The 19,618-nt window shown below is 32.9% G+C and overlaps 1 protein-coding gene across 1 annotated transcript in view; it reads left to right on the top strand.

Moving 5' to 3' along the window:
- The window catches only part of MMP16 (matrix metallopeptidase 16), a 288,332-nt gene that overhangs the window by 202,225 nt on the left and 66,489 nt on the right, over nucleotides 1–19,618 (top strand). The window contains exons 5-6 of the mRNA XM_010371695.2: nucleotides 6,280–6,441; nucleotides 8,434–8,645. Of these exons, the coding sequence (XP_010369997.1) occupies nucleotides 6,280–6,441; nucleotides 8,434–8,645 (374 nt within the window). The remainder of the gene's footprint in view (nucleotides 1–6,279; nucleotides 6,442–8,433; nucleotides 8,646–19,618) is intronic.

Here is a 19,618-nt window from a genome sequence, read left to right as displayed (position 1 = left end):
GTCCATAAAAATTTTGTGGTTAAAGCCACAAAATTCATAAGTTAAAGCTTTAACCCTCCAATCTGATAGTATTTGGAGATCAGGCCTTTGAGAGATAATTAGGGTTGGATGAGGTCATGAGAATAAGGTCTAGTTAATGAGATTAGTTTACTTATAAGAAGAAACACCAGCGAGCTTCCTTTTTCTCTCTGTTTACTTTTTTCTCTCTAACTACGTACAGAGAAGCTGGGCATTGAAGAAGTCAGGAAGAGAGCCCTCACCAGAACCTGACCATGCTAGTGTCCTGAGCTCAGATTTCTAGCCTCCAGAACTATGAGAAAGTATATTTCTGTTGTTTAAGCCACGCAGTATGTAGTATTTTGTTATGGCAGCCAGGACAGACTAAAATGCTTACCAAGTTTTAAAATAGTAAGTTTATTATTAGCTCAGTGGAAAAAAGAAATACTATTATTACAGATACCTATAAAAAGCTCCTATGCAGCAGCTGTGTTCTTTGAAGGTGGCTTGACAGGGTGGCCATCATCTCCTGGGATGCTCAGTAGAGCCTTGAAAAGATGTTGAGGGCTAAGGAAAAAGTGGATAAGTGCATTTTCTTAGCACACTAAGTTCTTAGTTGTAGACCTGGACTGTATGGGAGCTCATATAAGTTTCTGCCACTTACTGCGTAACATTGATCAAGTCCCATTGCCAATGAAAGTCATAGTTTCTCAGTCTGTAGGATGGTAATAATAATAAAACCTAATTAGTATGGAGGGGAGTACATAAACTAACACATTAAGCACCTAGTACTCTACTGGGCACATATGACTATAAACTGATATTTCATCCTGTCACTTGCATAGTATAAAAACTATTTTTTTTAATTCCACAAGCATTGGGGCATAATAATAGTCCTATGTACATCCAAAGACTTCAAAGGTCCAAGTGTATATAAAAATAAGTTAGGTTTGCTCTCAAATAAATCTCAATAAAATTTATCTGACACACATGTAAATGCTACTCGTAAGTGCATTCCAAGAAATTTACTCATCAATGGTAAGTAACTAATAAATGATTGCAATAATAAACATTTTTTCATACTCAAACTATGTCTGACTCAATTGGGGGAAAGCATTTAGAGAAAGGACTGAGGGATGGTTCTAGAGTTTTGAGGTACTAGGGGAGCAGCCCAGTCTAGGTGGAATGTTGAAGGCAAGGATGGTGGGCAGGGAGAAGGCAAGAGAGAACACTCTGAGAGACTGTAGGCTCCATGGAAGAGTAGTAGTGTCAGAAAGAGATACGTGAAAATCCACCTAAGATCAGCTTCTCTCAGCTTCTGTATTGCAAAGCTGTGACGTAAGTCTTTTTAGGTGGCCTGTGCCCCCAGGGAGTAAATACCAACGCTGCCTTTTATGGGCTGGCTGACTGAGCAAGTTCCATAGCCTCTGAGAGCTTTACTGGTAAAGCAGGAGTAATAAAGTTTAGGTCATGACATTTCAGTAACAAGTTCAGTGACATTTATAGTTCATAATAGATGCTCAATAAATAGTATTTCTTTTATGTTATTTTTTCAGACCCATGTATCAGACTTCTCTGGCTCTATGGCAGGAAACACGTTTTCCTGACCACCAAGAGAGTGGCCCTCTTTTCAGTGAAGTGCAAAGAGAGTAATAGCATAGTTACAACAAATAATAAAACCTAATTATCAAGTTTTCCAGACTTGAAAAAACACAGGAGACAAGAAAATAGATGATACTTCTACCTCTGGAAATTTTCAATCACAGATGTTCCTTCAGACCAAGAGTTATGCCAAGCCTTTTGGGTTTTGTAGAGGGGGTTGAAATGGACAATATTTTAATCTCCTGTTTATTTCAGAAGTGCTATACAAACACTCACATGCTTCAAAGCAGCTTCCTTTCTACTGTATTTTTCAGTTTTTTCTTAGAATCACCTCTTAATCCTAACCAAATGGAGAGAAGATATAGTGCTAAAATACCCCATAGCATTTATCTATTGCTACACAAAAAATTACCCCAAAACCCAGCAACTTAAAACAACAATTCATTATCTCACATGGTTCTGAAGGTTAGAAATCCAGGAGCAGCTTAGCCAGGTGGTTCTGGCTAGGGTTATTTCATGGATACCCATGTTGGCTGGGGCTGCACTCATATGAAGGGGTTGGAAAATTCATTTCCAAGCTAACTCACATGGTTGTAGAGGAGGCAGGGGTGAGGGGAGGAGGGGAGAGAGAGAGAGAGATAAGATGGAAGTCATGGATGTATTGTATGACCTCACCTTGGAAGTCAAATACCATCACTTCTGCCTTATTTTGCTGTGGCAAACTGATAAAATGCTGATGGACAACGTGAGTGTGAGATCAGGAGGTGAGGATCACTGTTGTCATCTCAGAGGCTGGCTCCCACATATTTCTTTAGCTTCTCAACTAGGGAAACCAACTGTATGCATATTCTGATAGGACTGCAGGTTGAGAAGACCCATTCCATCCTATCCATCCACTAAGCACTGGAGAAATTTTCTACTAATCACAGGTTTGGTGATGATTTCTAATTTTTATTTCTAGATATGAACTGTAACATTTTAAGTATTTATATATATTTAAAATTAGAAATATGTTCAAATTTATTCTGTCAGTCTTTTAACCTACAGGTGACTATTAAGAGCATCAGAATTTTTCAGGGCAATTATGGTATGTGCTATAATCAAGTTATGTATGAAAGACTAAGTATACACCAATGTAGAGGGACTGAATTGACCTGGGAATTTGGAGAAGGCTTCACAGAGGAGATGACTTTGATTTTTGTTTTAAAATATTAACAAGATCTTGCACAATTGACAGAGTCAAACTAGAAGATATATATTAGGAAAAAAAATGCTGAGTTTCAGCAAGTTTTAGAAGACAGCATGCGAAGATAAACTTTGCAAAGCTCCAACACTAGGGGAAACTGTAATTCATTGAAACATACATATTTGATAAAAGTGTAAGCAAGGCAAAATATACCAAAATATATTTAACAAAAATGTAAGCAGTGCAATGACAAATTCAGAACTCAGGGTAGTGATATGACCTCTGGAAGGAATGGAGGAGCCAAAGTTTTGGGATCACAAAATCATCAGAGAGAGAGATTAAGTGATGCTGGTGATATCCAAATATTTTAGTAGAATTATAAATGTTCCATAACAATTTGTATGTATAAAATATTACATGATCTTTTTTTAACATTCAGGATATGTCAGCAGGGAAGACAGTATCTGAAAATGCATGGAAGGGTGAAGGACCTTGGAATAAAATATAGACATAATTATGACAAAGAAATGACAAATAATTAATTATCCTTCATAATATACAGTTTAGTATTCTAACATTGTATTGGAGTATACAAAGGAAAGGAGATTATAGATACAGTTGAAAGCAACAAACTCAAAACTCAAAATCTTGCAAAAGAAGCAAGTACTATTTCTGTATTAAGAACCAAGAGACTGATTTTTCTCCTTTGTTGCCTGCTTGGTGATAAAATCAAGGCATATTACAATTAAGGATTTCGAATAATGTGAATTAATGATAAGTTACAGCAGCAGTTATTATTTTCATCATTTGAAAAGAGGTCCGGTGCATTTTAATTGTCTGAAGCTCATCATGTGCCAACAACTTTTGTTCCTAGTGGAATTCAAATTACAGGGCAGTACTTTATTGAACAACTTACCCTTTTAAACTATTGTGAAGCTGCAAGCAAGGTTTAATTACATTATTGCCAATCATCTGAAGAATGGTAATTACTTGGAGCCCTTGGCCAATGTTTCTGATTAAAAATGGTGTAGAGTACTCCACAGGTCATAAGTTCATATCCTGGTTCTATTAATTTTCTTCTAAACCTTACTTTATTCCTGAGACAAGGAATGATTCCACCCTTGGAAATGATGTTAAGGAAAAATATGAATGATCTGAAGAGAACAGATACATGAAACAGAATGACTTTGGCTGTTATGACCTGTTTGCTATTATGTCTGTGTTGTTTTTGTCTTTTTGTATTCCTCTTTCTAGCCAAAAAAGGAAAAAAAAAAAAAAAAAAAAAAAAATCTGAGACCAAGAGACTCTTTTCTTGTGAGAGGTTTGAAGTACCTTTAATAATTCAACTAGGCTCCTAGCCAAAATTTTAGTTTTGACTGAAAGCAATATTTATCTTCTTAAGAGTAAGACTGACTTCCTATGTGTTTAGAAACAGAGCAGGGTCTGTTTTTTCTAGTGAAGGGGACCTGATATGCAAGGAGGAGGGGATGAAAGTTGGAATTTTTTTTTCCCCTGTGAAGATTAAAACAAGATATAATCCCCGTAAGTCCACGTCAGGACTTTCTGACCAAGAAGTTGCATCAGTTTTGCTAAAAGAAGGCCAAGAGTATCTGAAGCTATTTTCTGAGTCAGCACTGTCTTCTGACTGAGTTCAGGTGTGACTAGCTGTTCATGGTGAGCTTGAATGCCAGTACCTGAGTTTTCTGCTGTTCTTTTGACTGCTTGGGCTTCTTTTGTTTTTTTGTCTACTTGATAGATCTTTGTTTTGCCATTCGGTCTGCTGTTGGTGAAAATATCCTTTCACTTAGCCCGTTGATAGCATGCTTCAGCCAAAATTGACCCATGTTTTCTGGGTGTGGGCATGGTCCGAAGCTATCCTTCTTCCACTTAACATGTTATTTAGGGTAGCAATAGGTCACATGGTTATCTGATTCATATTTTAACTAAGGTGTCTCTGATTCGAAATTACAAAGATGTTCATTGTAGCATTGGGGTTAGATGTTCCGTATCTAAAAGTGAGTATAGCTTTTCTTTCCAATCATCCTCTCACCTGTGAGTGCCCCCAAGACACAATCCTTAGTAGTTTTCTCCCTAAATTACGTACTTCCAAACACCGTCATAGTTATGCAACTCTTCATGAATAACTTCCTCTTTCCTTCTGTTTTCCTTTTTTCTTCCTCCTGTGACTACGATGTTCCCTAGACAGCCCCCAATAACCATACTCTATTAGTATTTTTACTCAGGTAGACTACAGGAAATACTATCAATGGCTCATTTTTGGTATGCTAATAGCATATGAAGAGTCAGTCTCATGATCTCATCTATTCCTCTGTGACAGACTACTCCAGAGTGGAAAAAGTGTTGGTTATTCGCCTGGCTTTTGGGTTCAAAAAATAGTCTTCTGAAGGCAATTATCATAATACATTATAAAAATGGTTGGAAAGGAGTTTTCATGGAAATAATGCTGGTTGAAATTATTAAATATTTGCATTCATGGCAAGTATTCATGTGAAATATTAGCCTTCATGTTCAATCACATTAAACTTTTCACTTAGAAGCATAACCCTTAGAAATGTAACAGCCCCAACTATTTGATACATCATGTTGCCCAACTAAATGTTTAGCATTAAATATATAGATGTAGGAACACCTTTTTCTCCCATAATGCGTATGGTTATGATGATCCAGAGTGAGCAAAATGTAGAAGTCATCAACAGGGGATTGAATGCATAAAATCACACCAAATATCTCTGCAGAGTGTTTACTCAATAGACTTCACTGTACAAGTTTACCACAGGTGGAAATTTTCAGTGATGAACAGCAGCTCTTAAGATAAATGTATTTGGTTCAGATTACGTATGAAAAGATAAGAATTGGTATTTATAGAGCTAGGACTAGCATTCTAGTTAGTATGACTAACAGCCTATAGATTTTATTTTACATTATTATGTTTCTATATTCTATGCTAGCAAAAAATTAAAGCTTTAGTCTAGGAGTCAGAATATCTTGAGTCCCAATCTCAGCTCTTTGCTGTTCCTGACAAGACTTGTCACCTTCATGCCTTAATTTACTCATTGGTGTAAAAATAAGGAAGGTATCTGCCCTATATTTTTTACTAAGTTGTTAGAATTATATTAAATGTGAGGCATATTAAAGTAAGTTGTTTCACATTGTGTGTTTCATAATTAGAAGAGCATTTTGACAGCAGTAGTATCAGTTTCCGATGCTGCTGTTCTTCAACTTTTATTCTTTTTTCTTCCCTTTTGGATTCTAAATATCTGTGACTTTATCATGACCACCTCCTCCCTTGACCCTTTTTTGAACGAAGGATATTGGATTTTTGCCAGTAGGAAAGCCAATGATGAAACCATACTAAGTTGAAGGAAAGAGTTCCTCCTATTTTTGGGGGTAAAATGTTGAATTATCAAATTGTCCTTTTCAATTCTGTATTTGGATATTAGTTACAATAACTTATTTTCTTCTTGTTCACATAGGAAATGACTTATTTCTTGTGGCAGTTCATGAACTGGGACATGCTCTGGGATTGGAGCATTCCAATGACCCCACTGCCATCATGGCTCCATTTTACCAGTACATGGAAACAGACAACTTCAAACTACCTAATGATGATTTGCAGGGCATCCAGAAGATATATGGTAGGTTACTACTTTTTCCATTTGCTTAATCCTGTAGTGAAGTCTAGAAATTCTGCTGTGTTTTCTTCTTTGAGATAGATGCTCTAAGAATAAACAGATAACTACAGAAAAAGTATGTAGCTGGCCTACTGGCAAAACTATTCTATCAATTGAATTCTGTTGGCAAAGGTCCCAGATATCTTAATGTAAAGATTATGGGAACATGTTAAGCACTGATGAAATTTCCTTACTGAGTTTGGTTGGAAAACCTGCAGTTACAGCGAAGTTCTAATAAACTTTAGTTTTTAAAATTCAGGGAAAAATATGTAATAAGTGAATGTAACAAAAAAAAAAAAAAACAGGGAAAAATATAAGACTTTCGTATATAAAATGCTGAGACTTTTCTACAAACTGATAGATTGACTCACAGTTTGTGAGAGCTGGTATTAGGTATTTCCTAGACAAAACACTTTTGAAGGTCCACAAAATACCCTTGTGTGATAGATACAAGAAATTGACCCCAAAGTCATGTAATGATTTATTGACCTAGAGTAAGAGTTAACAAATAAGGGAGTGAAATTAACAAGTGGTGAAGTTTATTAATACAGAATACAAAACAAATTTTTAGTATAGTAATGTCATTTTTATTCACTCAATGAATGCAAATTAAGAGAAAAGGGGAAAGACTATTATGCATATTTACTATAATCCTAACTTCCTCATACAACCATTGACCTTTATAAAGACATTTATTTCACACATAGTAGCAAAGAACTTGACATTTATCATTAATATATAGCAAATATGCTTTACTAAATTAATGAAGTGAAGCTTTTATTTTTACAATACAAAGACAAACGTGTGCTATCTGTGTGTTAATATCCAGTATCCAGAAGATGTCTTTTGCCTTTTTAAGCAGCATAGTTTAAGTTCACTAATTCGTTTTGCATTCATTTGTTTTCTTTTAATTTTAATAACTCAGTGGTAAGTATTCTCTCAGGGTTAAATTAGATTTGTAAAAAAAAGGTCAATTTTTATGCTGCTCTTTAGTTTGCTGGGATACCAAGAAGAGAGAAATGTCTCACTCAGAGCTAAATATCTCTTTTGTTGAATTGAGCTATCCTATGTCTAAGTGTGTATCATCAGAAATTCTTCTTAAGTAGTTCACTGAAAGAAGTCTCTTTCTCATAACCTCATGAATTAGTAGTCTAGACTGAAGGTCTGCAAAAGAATATTCTTCCCATACCTAAATATTAAGTGCAAACAGCTTTACATCTTTTTTAAAAAACGTGAATCTCTTGAGAATGATGCTTAACATCTGTACCAAATTACATGTGTAAACTTTGTCTTGATTTAGAAGCCCTTTTGAGAAATACTTCTTCACATTAATATTTTACTGGTGGTATTTTAATCAATAGGTATTTTAGATTCACTACTTAAAGGAAACACTCTTCCAGCAATTTGTCAAAATATTTCGTTAGAAGAAAATAGTGCAAATCAATAAAAGAGTATAAAATCATTTTGACACATTGGATAGAATAAACTTTGTTTAGTTAATGTTTATCTTTTGGAAATATTTTCATAGAATCATTATCTATCGAAATCTAGGATTCACTTTGTTGGAGCTTACTTACATGGCTCCAGTATTCATTTTCATTTATTTATTATTTATATACCACCTACTTCCAAAAAAGTTCTGAAGGCAGCTTTCCCAAAAATAACTGTGGTGAAGCTATGAAAAATATTATTAAAAATTAACAAAGGAAACCTAGCTACCTGGATCCAGAATCTAGCATGATAAGGACAGTTTCAGATAGACTTGGCAATGTTTTTTTGGGGTAAGATAATTTGTTTTTTATTTTTTATTTTTTTTTCAGAAAATATATGATCTTAAAGACCTCTTAGTTCACTTAGTCTGTGCCCTCTGCTGATAAGTGATTGTTCTCTGTAGCATATTTTCCAGCTCTATTCCAGTTTTAAGTGAGCCAAGCACTGTCCTCATATTTTCAAAAGGTCCACCTGACAAGATTCCTCCACCTACAAGACCTCTACCGACAGTGCCCCCTCACCGCTCTATTCCTCCGGCTGACCCAAGGAAGAATGACAGGCCAAAACCTCCTAGGCCTCCCACCGGCAGACCCTCCTATCCTGGAGCCAAACCCAACATCTGTGATGGGAACTTTAACACTCTAGCTATTCTTCGCCGTGAGATGTTTGTTTTCAAGGTAGGAGACTGTGATTTTTTTTTTTTTTTTTTTTTTTTAACAGTAGATCAAGTGTCTAGTGTTGCTTTAGAAAACAAGTTCTCATTCATTCTAACATTACCTTGCCAGCCCTCTCACAGTTAGAAAGTTCAAAAAAAAATTTTAAGAAATAAATGCACAAATGGGCTTAAATGTCTAGCAGAAGATTGCTGTAGCATTCTATTTTGGGAATGCATTTATGTCAGCAGAAGCTAAAATGCCTAAAATGTGAGGGTAAAAAAAAATGCTGCATGTTATGAAGAGATAAAATAGCATAATTTGAATCATGAATAGGAACTAATAGGGATGATTTGCTTGGGAGCTTAGCCACTTCCAGGCATACTGCAGCTATTGTATCTTTGGTTTACATATCTTTATGAGATCCCTGTAATTTCATTTGACCACTACAGCATTGTTTTACAGGAAGAGTATTGATCATTTTGTTTGGGGTCCACGGGTAGCCATTTGAGTTAAATCTTCTCTATGAGGCTATCATTTTGACTTTACATATATATGTTATTGTTTTGATGTTGTTAGGCAGTTGTATCTAACTAATTTATATGATTTTTTTAAAGGCTACAAGCTGAAACTAATTTTACATTTGCAAAAATACTTTTAATGTTGGGGTCTCAGAAAATAACACAAATAAACAGTATATCAAAAGTAAATTATATAATATTGGAAGGTGAATATAATACTGAAAAATACTTCCCGCCCGAGTATTTGTAAGCCAGTCTTAAAGATTAAGAAAGTAAGTTTGGATGTTGGTAGTAGAGTATTAAAAGAATCACATTTTGCCAATATTATTTATTTTAAAATAAAATAATGTGCTCTCAGTTTTGGTGGACATAAATCAATAAATAATCAAATGCTCTTCTACTTACATACTGCCTATGTAATTTTCTGTCTACTAGAAGCTATCATTTAAAAATACAGATTTCATATAATTTTAACTAGATAAAATGCTCTATTTTCTTTGTTGAAAAATAAGATCTGGATTTGATATAATATGCATAAAAGCATCATACTTTCCAGGAAAAAATCAATGTGTTTCTTCAAGCACATGAATAGATTTTTGAACTCTATAAATGCCCTGTAATACTTAATTTGATATCGCCATTCTATTTCAAGTAGTTTAATAAATTTAGATTCAAAGAGTAAAGAAAATCTTACTTTTGTTGCTCATTGTGTTACTCTGTGTTACTCATATTGTTAGTCATTGTGTGCAATCTTGTTTGTTCCACAAGACACCTGATGAAAACTGAAGGGTTGGCAGAATTTCAACATTGCAGGCTTTATACCTTGATATCATAATAATAACACCAATGCATCAACCTTATCTGAGAATATGATGTGAAATTGACTCTGGGTACATTATTTTTTCATTATTCCTGTCTATCTAAGTAGGTTGCTGATTTCTGACGAGACTGGTGTCTTCATATCTAGTGATCGCTTTCAACAGACTCTTTGCTCTGCACATTGTAAAAGTGTAGTAAGTGCTGTTGACTAACAAAATAAAGTCCTGTGATCACTGTTTCCTGAAATCAGGAACTGATAAAAAATGCATGGATCAGATTCTCAAGTAGAAATGCAATAGCTGCTACTTTCAATATCAAAACAGGTATATAAAAAATATAAGTAAGGCATGCTTCCCTAAACTCTGAGGTTATATTGGATTCCTTTATCAAAATCCCTGACAGGACAGAGTTTCTAAAATCTTCCCTATTTTCATTTTATCAGTAATTCCAAGAATTATTGCTTTCTTTCTAAGAATAATTTCTCTGGAAGATAACATCTTCTAATAGGCATTTTTTTCTTTGTAATATCCATTTGCTTAGTGAATGTTTTGTCACATAATTTCATACTTTTTGTTTTTATCTCATCTTTGATAGAATGTGTCTGTGTGCCCAGTATACTTTCCTAGGCATCAAGACTGTGTGAATAGAAACTAGCATCCCTGTCTTTGCAGAGCTCATATTTCAGGAATGAAGACAAACTTGAACATTAATACTTTTAATACATAAGAGTAAAAGTGATGACAATGAAACAAAGAGGAAGTACTGAAGTCTAATCAAACAAGAAATTTTACTGAGATTGGAGTTTTAATGAATTTTGAGACAAATTTTCTAGGCACCTTAAAGAAGTGGGTGGTGCAGCAATAGGTTTGTGTATGGAGGAGGAAAAAAACAGACATGTTACTATCTAGTATAAAGTGATAATCTTTTAATTCAGACATATGCAACATTGGATAGATGTAAAGAAAGCATGATTGCATGATATCTGACTCTTAGTTAATAGTTGTCATAGATTCGGTAACCATTATGTGTCTCTGACCTCATAAAAATACTGCAAGATAGATAACATTCTGTTTTACAAATTTAAAAAACTGAAAATCAGAAAAGTGTTATTGAAACACTTCTAAGAGGTAGTCAATGGCTGAACACAGGTCTACTTGATTCCAAAATCTATGTTTTCCCCACTAAACTTTTTGCTTTGTTACCTGAAATAATTGAGAAAAGTTTCAAAAGAAAAGTAGACTTTCAACTATATTTTGAAATGGTAAGTATTCAAGAAATATTTATTGCATTCATACTGTATGGTAGATATTATTTTAGGCACTGGCTATGTAGCAGTGAACAAAATAGGCTACACTTCGGTTTCTTGCAAATTGCATTCTAGTCTTCAAGGTGGACACGTGGGTGAGGGGCTTCACACAGATGTTCCAATTGTGAATGTCATAGAAGGGTGTGAGAATGCTTACATATGACAGAGCCTGGAATTCTGTTTCTCAGTGCCAATGACAGCTGATTGGTCTCCTAATTTCTCCTCCATACTTACTTAGTCTAGACTGCCTTTACTTCTAAATTAATGTCATTACCCCATATCTGACCTTTCTCCCATTTCAACATTTCTTCAATAGATACATCACTATTTTTCATATTTTGCTCCTTATTGACTGTCTTTTCAAATATTTTTAGTATTGCTTATTGTTTGATCTCACTCTTATTAATATAAGTTGATTTTCTACTTTTGTTAATTACAGACTCTACACAATTTAGAAGTGTCTTCATCTCCTCAACCCTTACCCATCAACACTTATTTTCTCCTAAATTTTAATGTCTGGGAATAGCTTCTTGAGTCTCTGCCTATCCAAATGTTCCATCCTCAGCATCTTCTGATGTCCCATCTTCTCTGATGGATTCTCTCTAGTGATTTTTATATTCTCTATATTCATTCAATTAGCGTGTTATTTATTTATGTCTTCTCTATTTCTTACTGAAATGTGTTCCTCAACAAGATTTTTACTTCTCCAGAGCGGAGATCGGTTCACATGACCTTCATAGTGCTCAGTGCTAATGAATAGGGATGTCATTGTAAGAATTGCATAATCAAACTGTGGCAAATATTATTTTTATATTATGATAGCCAGGCTAAATGAAATCCTTGAAGCATTTTATTTTGGTAAGTTGTTATTCCTTGCCCAAAGATTTCAATGAGTATTATTTATGTAAATTCTATATGTGTGATTTTTAAGCCAAAAATAAGAAAATCTAGATATAAGCAAAAGGTAATATCATCAGATAATTTTGCTTTCTTGTAAGAAAGAAGCCTTTCTTTATAGTAGAACTTTCAGCATAATGCTTTTTGGTTGTGAGCTTCTTCTCAGAGAATCTGATTTACATTGCACTTTCCAGGCATCCATTTATTTAAAGCGAGTTCACCTAGACATGTGTTTCTGTAGGAGGTGGGATATGTTTATACATACATACACACAGACACACAGACACACACACACACACACATACCATTCTGTCCTTATGCATGAAAAATTTAAGCCATGCAGCTTTATAATCTTTAGAGAATGTAAACCACCTAATCCAAGGAAATGAGAATCAAAACAAAATGCCAAAGGAGAGAGAAACAAAATAATAATAACAAAGAAGCTTTGTCCTTACCCTAGAAAAGGTGATTTTAATACTACTCCTTGAAGAGTGTAAGCGGTTATAACTAAACTGACAACAGCAAGATCTGATTGTTCAAATGAATACTCTCAAAGCACCTTTGGACTACAAGATAAGAACACTGAATATTTCAGTTATTTAGTTGTGTAAAAAAAGCAGAAGGCAAGAATTAGCCAAAGTTGTACAGAACGTATTTCAGTACACAATATTTCACTATGTATGCATGAATGCATATAGTGGTAACTATATTCTTTTGAAGCTGGAAATAGGAAGAATTGTATACAGCACTAGAAATTCCTTTAGTGTCCAAAAGGAAAGGATAGTTGCTTTTGATTACTGACCAGTTCTTTAAGAGGAATAAGCAAAGGCTAGTGCTTTACACTAGAACTAGAAAGGTTAATTTGAAGAGGCAAAGCTATCGTGGAACAGTATTCAAAGAAGTATAGTAAACATCTTTCCAGTTAATCTACAAGAGCAAGTCTCATGGCTCTGAGTCAGGAAAGAATTTCATCATTTACCCAAAAAAAGTCAAGCCAACACAAATATTATTTGTTTTTTTCCTTTGTCTAATTCTCATCTGTTCATTTATCATACACTGTTTATTCTTAGATAGGACCATCTTCATTTATGACCGCCTTCTTAATTCTACTGAAGAATCATTGTTCTAGTAGGTACAGAGTATGGCTCAATTTCATTCGCCAAGGTGGTTTTCTTTCATAAACATCCCATAACATCTTAATTATTGTAGTATCCCCCAAATTAGTTTTTTTGCTTCCTCCCTTGCTGTCTCCTTTCAGTCTGTTGTCAATACTACGTACTGAATGACACTGTGAAACGATGCATCAAATCATACCACTGCACTGCTAAAAAGTCTTCAATACCTGACTTGAATAAAAGCCAAAGTTATTTCATTTGCTCACAAGGCTACATGATCAGCCCATTTCCCTATACCTCTCTGATCTTACCTCCTCTATCTTATTTTGCTCATTTTTACTCACTGAACTCCAGCCACACTTCTCCCAGTTGTTTCTGGAACATTTCAAACACTCGTGGCTCTACAGGCCTGTCCCTGTCAGTACCAAATATTCGCTTATTTTCCAGATTTCTACTGCAGTATGTAGAGCAGCAGCAGGCTTTCACCAATCTATATTTCTGTCCAAACTGTCACTTCACAGGTCTAGATTGGTCTAGATATATGAAAAGGAACTGCAATATGTATAGAATTTCAAAAATGTTAACTATGGATCATATATATTTTGGCATCTTGTAACCCCATATAGTGGGATGGATTTTTCTCTTGCCCTTATAAGAATTCTCTCCCAAGTCTCAATTTAGTGGTACAACTTATTCCTGTTGCATAGTTGTATGTCTTTCTTTACATTCGGATAAGATCTTCCTTAAACTCTTTGACATTAAAGATAGACTTTGAGTCAGATCCCCTTTGCCGTATGCTCCACACAAAGACTGTAGCTATCTTATTCTATGCTGAATTACACAGTGTCCTGAACATAGTAGACAAATATTTGCTAAGTATATCTGATCTTAATTTCCTCATTTGTATAATGGCTAATAAACTCCATCACAGATGTATTGTAAGCTCAGGAAATGGTAGCTTTTATGTAGCAAAGCAGACTTAGCATTTTTAACTTTCCATCACATAAATTAACTCAAATTCTGATACTATTTGAAATTATTTTTAAAATAACATTTAGCTGAATAAAAATTACAGCATATGGCCATAATTCTCGTGATATAAAGGAGGTGAATGAAATAGTTTGTTACTATTCATATCATATCACTTTACTCAATGGAATGATTAAAAGCTGTTTTGTTGGCAGAGAGTCCAAAAAGTGTTTTACAAACAAAAGAATACTTACAGAAATCATACAGCACAGGGTAATCGAAAATTACTTTGAGTCGCAACTTAATTCCATACTGCAAGGAAATGTCCTAATAATATTAATAGCATGTTGTAATTGGGTCTAGAATCACATAAGACCAAAGGGAGCAATTGCCAAGACATCGAAAGCAGAGAATTATAAAGTTTTCCTGTAGTATGAAATCATAGTATTTTAAATATTTTAGTACACATTTTAGGAAGCAGGTAGAATTATATGTAATGCTGCATATAATGTCAATGTTAATTGATTTCTAAAATATTTGTATTTACCATTATGCTTTAAAATTTTTCCTTGAAACCTTTAAATGTTTTAATTGACATTTCCTGGCTTCTTAGCTATTAAAGGCAAGTATTAGTCAGTAGGAATGGTCTCAGTCACCTGAGTTTCCAATTTTCTTCTCAGTCACTTTGTTTTTGGGTGAGTTTAAATATTTTGAGCATATATTTGGATACTGTTTTGGATTCAGTAAAATTATTTTTTAATGGTATAAAACAGAATATTTAATATATACTTTATGGTGCATATTTTGGAATTTAGGATATATTTTATTATGTACATTTTATTTTAGTATAATTTTCTAATAAAGGCAAGACAATTCCCTATAATCATGCAAAAAATGTTTTCTGAAATTATATTAATTGTGGTTCAGTTTAAAAACCCTTTTACTCCATAGCAATACTATCCAAATCTTTTCCATGTTAAAAATGTCTGTTTTTCTGTCTGTGTTTTATGTATGTTATAATTTATCTTTTTATATTGACATTTTTGCATAGAAAGTACTTATATTCACAATTCATGTTTCAAAATGCTTTTACATTAATTCAAGATAAATAAGCAAAGTTTTGTTTCAAGATTTATAGTGCACATGAAAAGCATTTTATTTTAGGAACTTTGAAAAAATAACACTTTTCTGATTTTTTCTTTCAAATTTGGCATTTGTGAATGTGCCACTGTTGTCCTCTTGTATTTCTTTAAAGCAAAAATTAGACTTTATTCTTTGTATTCCCTTTTTAAAATTTTAGTTAACTATGTTGTAATTATCATTGTGCTTTGTGGATTATGTGAAGTTATTTAAACATTCACCCAGGTCTTCACAATCTCTTAAAAGCATTTATTTATTTTATCTTTCAAAAGACGGTCTTACAAGTATAAATCTTTAAAATAAAATAGGTGTGAAAGCTGTAATTATTTGCAAATTAGGTGATAGTCTACCTGAAAAAGTCCATGAAAATCAACAGAAAAAAATTAAAACTATTAACACTGTTAAGACAGACTTCCTAAACCATAGAAAAAAATAAAATATAACTTATCTAATAACTATATAGACTATATAAATGGAAAATATTTTTTGACATAAATGAATAATTCATTGGATTACACTTAACTAGAAGAGCCTGGCACATTCATAACATTCAATAAATATGTATTTAATAAACAGTCTTTTTACTTCTAACTCTGTCTTCTCTGCATTTAACCTTCATGAGAGAAGTTCATGATTGTCTTGTCTGTTCCCAGTGCTTAGAAGACTATGTACAATTATCACTTCATAATTATTTCTCAATTAAGTGGATCTGATATACAGTATGTATAAACAAAAGCAACAACAGACTTTACAACACACGACTTTACAATACACAATTGTAATGATGGAAATCTAAAAGAATTGAATAAATGGAGAGATTTACCAAGTGCTTGGATGGGAAAAACTTAATATTGGAAAAGCATTACTCTCCCACATTATTCTACAAAGTAAAAATTATTCCAATCATAACTTTAGTGGAATTAGGGATGGGAGACCTTACACTTTAAGATTCTAACTTACATGTAAAAGGACAGTAATTGCCAGTTTCATGGACAGTGTTGTGGACAGGATAGTAATTGTAAGTCTTATGCCAACCTTGTAATCCCAGCTCTATCAATCACCACTCCCTGCATACCACAACTGATTTTTCAGTACTCGGTTTTTCAGGATAGATGTTGCCCCTCCAGATATTCCATATTATATAAAGAAGAAAAAGGGGCAAAATTGAAACATATAGTAACCATGTCAGGGAAAATAGACAAATGCTTAGTGTCCTTACTATGGCTGGGCTTTGTTGCCCTCCTAGATTAAAAAGATGCCTGGGTGAGCAGGAATGTTAAATTGTGCAAATTGCTCTCTCAGAAAACATCAAGAATTTATTAACAGGAGAAAGAGAGGGAGTGGATGTTGGTTAGATAGCTAGCCGTTTTTCCAACACTTTCTAAAGCTTATTTCTTTGTGAAGAGAGTTGCTAATTTTTATGTGTTAATTGTGTGACCGGTGAACTTACAGAATTCTTCATTATTTTTAATGTTTTTTTCACCTGGCATTCAGGAATGTTTTTCAGTTTAAATCTTTATACTTCATCTAGAATTTACTTTGGTATAAGGTATAAATAGAGATTTTAATTTTTGTCCAAGTTATTAACCTAGCTTTATCCTATTTTTTATTATTGATAAAAGTTGCATATTCCACATATATTGGAATAATAATATAGATAACACCTATTAAGCACCTAAGATGATTTTTTCATATGTTTTACATGGATTATCATATTTATATCTGACATCATATGAGAAAGAGAGACATAAAAGTTAATTCATTCCCATATATCAAGCTATGGACAGCTTACCTCTGAATTTCTTGTTTTTATTCCTAATAGTTTTTCATTGTACTCAACAAGTGTATTTATATTTTTTGTTAAATGCAGATGAATTTCTCCTAATTAACACCAAAATATGGAAAAAGAAACAATCTCAACGCAATAGCAATATAAAATAAAACATCTAGGGCTACACTTATTAAAAAATGTGCAGAACTTCCTTGAATAAAAATTAGAACTTTATTGTAGAACAAAAATACAATTTTGATAAATAGAAAGATGTATCCTATTCTTGATTAAAAGATTCACTCTACTAAAAATTTTGATTCTTTGTATCCATCTTTAAATCAGTCTGATTCCAATACTCAGGAGAAAATATAACATGAAATATTCAAAATCTTAAAGAATAACAAAATATATAATTTTAAAGATAAAAATAGAGAAGCAATGAAAAGAATTTCCATGTATTTGAATGAAGTATTCAGTATTGTAAAAAAAATTACTTTCCCTGATTATTCTAAAACTTAAAAGTAATTCCACTGAAAGTCCCCAGACTTGAATAAATGAAAATTATGATATTCATTTATAAGAAGACTTGATAAAATCAAAATGGCTAATAAAAATAGCACCTTAGTTTTTAACCAGGTAACATAAAATATTATATAGAAAAGTATAAATGTATAAAAATACAAAAGACTGTACTACTGGATTTTAAAACTTACTGTTATGCAAATTTATTTAAAATTGGATGACATTTAGAGATTACTAGATAGGACAAATGAACAGAATAGAGTCAGGGGAGAAAATCTAAATAAATTCCAAGGTGGACCAACTATTTAAAATGGAAACATTAAGCCATAAAAGTACTAGAAGAAAACTTGCAAAATCTTTTCTATTTTGATTATATGTATATATACTTTGAAATTGAGTTGTTTCTAAATAAGCTACAGAATTAAAAAGCTGTTTGTAATACCTTGATAGATTTAATAACATTTAATATAGACATTTCTACATGGCTGAAAATATTTATGAATCCACTTGAAAAGCAATACACACATAAGAAGTGTTACTTTAAAAAATTATAATAGGCTTAGAAATGAAAAAAAGGAAATGCACCCAGTTGAAAAATTACATGAAGATAAAGAAATGCATATACATTTTAAGGAATAACAAGTAACTCATACATACTTACAGAAGTATATGCAAATTAAAAATACAGTGAGTTTTTTTTAATTCATTCTGACAAAGGTGAAAGGTTAATAGTATCTTACATTTGTGAGAATGTGGGGAACTAGCACTGTGATTCTGTTAGTATGAGTATGCATTTTTCCTACATTTCAGAAAAACATTTGATCACCAGAAATCTTTGCCTGGGAAAGGTTTTTTGAAGATTTACTCTCAAAAGCATTCAAAGGCTGTGTACATAAACAGTCATTTCAGCATTTTTGACAGAAAACTGGAAACAATGTAAATGTCCAATAAGAGGAACTTAGCCTTAGACATATCCTAGCCAATGTAATACAATGTAGCTATTTTAAAGAATGAGGTTGAATCTCCAAGATATGTATTTTTAAAGTGAGGTACAGAGCAATTTTTAAACCATGCTATTTAAGAGGAAGAAGTTGGGGAACACATACTTATACCCAGATTCCTATGTATATCCAGTTACACACTCATACCCAGATACAAATTATCCCTAAAAGGGACACAAGAAACTGAAAGCACTGAGTGTCTCTGGGGTGATGATATATGTAGTCAGAGGTAAGAAAGAAAGTGAAATCTACAATTTAGGTGATTTTAATCTGTAACTATAAATACATATATATACATAACATGTAAATAATGTATACACACATGTATCTATGCATGTGTGTATATATATTTGCATATATACAAATATACTTATAAAAATTCTCAAAGGACTAATACTGTAATGTTAAGTACAGTTATCTCTGGATGATAAAATTAAAGATTATTTTTAACATTTTATTCTTTTTTGTCATGGAGTTTTATTTTTCACTGAACATTTAATAAAGGAAAATGTGTCGTTTTTAATGTTGTCTTTAATAGCAGAGATTTATTTTAATGATGCATCTGTGTTTTTAATCTTTCTTTTCTCTAGAATACTATTGTTGGCATTAACATAAACACTTTTACAGATTCTAGAATTAGGCTCTTCACCTTGAAAACAAGAATGATTTTGAGAATCTGAAAAGTATTTTCTTAAATATTCACTTTTCCCCTCCACCATGAATGAGAGAAGTGACAGGGAGATGGTGGGGCATCCAATTTTCCATAGAACTTATTTGCTTGACATTTGGTTCCAAATGTTTATGTTTCCATCACTATGCTTCTTACGCTACTTTGCAGTTTCAGAACATATATTGTGTTTGTTTACATGTCTATTAATATTAAAGAAACTATAGATAGTATGAATAGCAAATGAGTCAAATTTTAAAGGTGATTTT

This window comes from Rhinopithecus roxellana, chromosome 9 (genome assembly GCF_007565055.1).
Source record: "Rhinopithecus roxellana isolate Shanxi Qingling chromosome 9, ASM756505v1, whole genome shotgun sequence".
NCBI classification, from domain to species: domain Eukaryota; kingdom Metazoa; phylum Chordata; class Mammalia; order Primates; family Cercopithecidae; genus Rhinopithecus; species Rhinopithecus roxellana.
The sequence above is the reverse complement of the archived record's forward strand: the minus strand, read 5'-3'. Positions and strand labels throughout refer to the sequence as shown.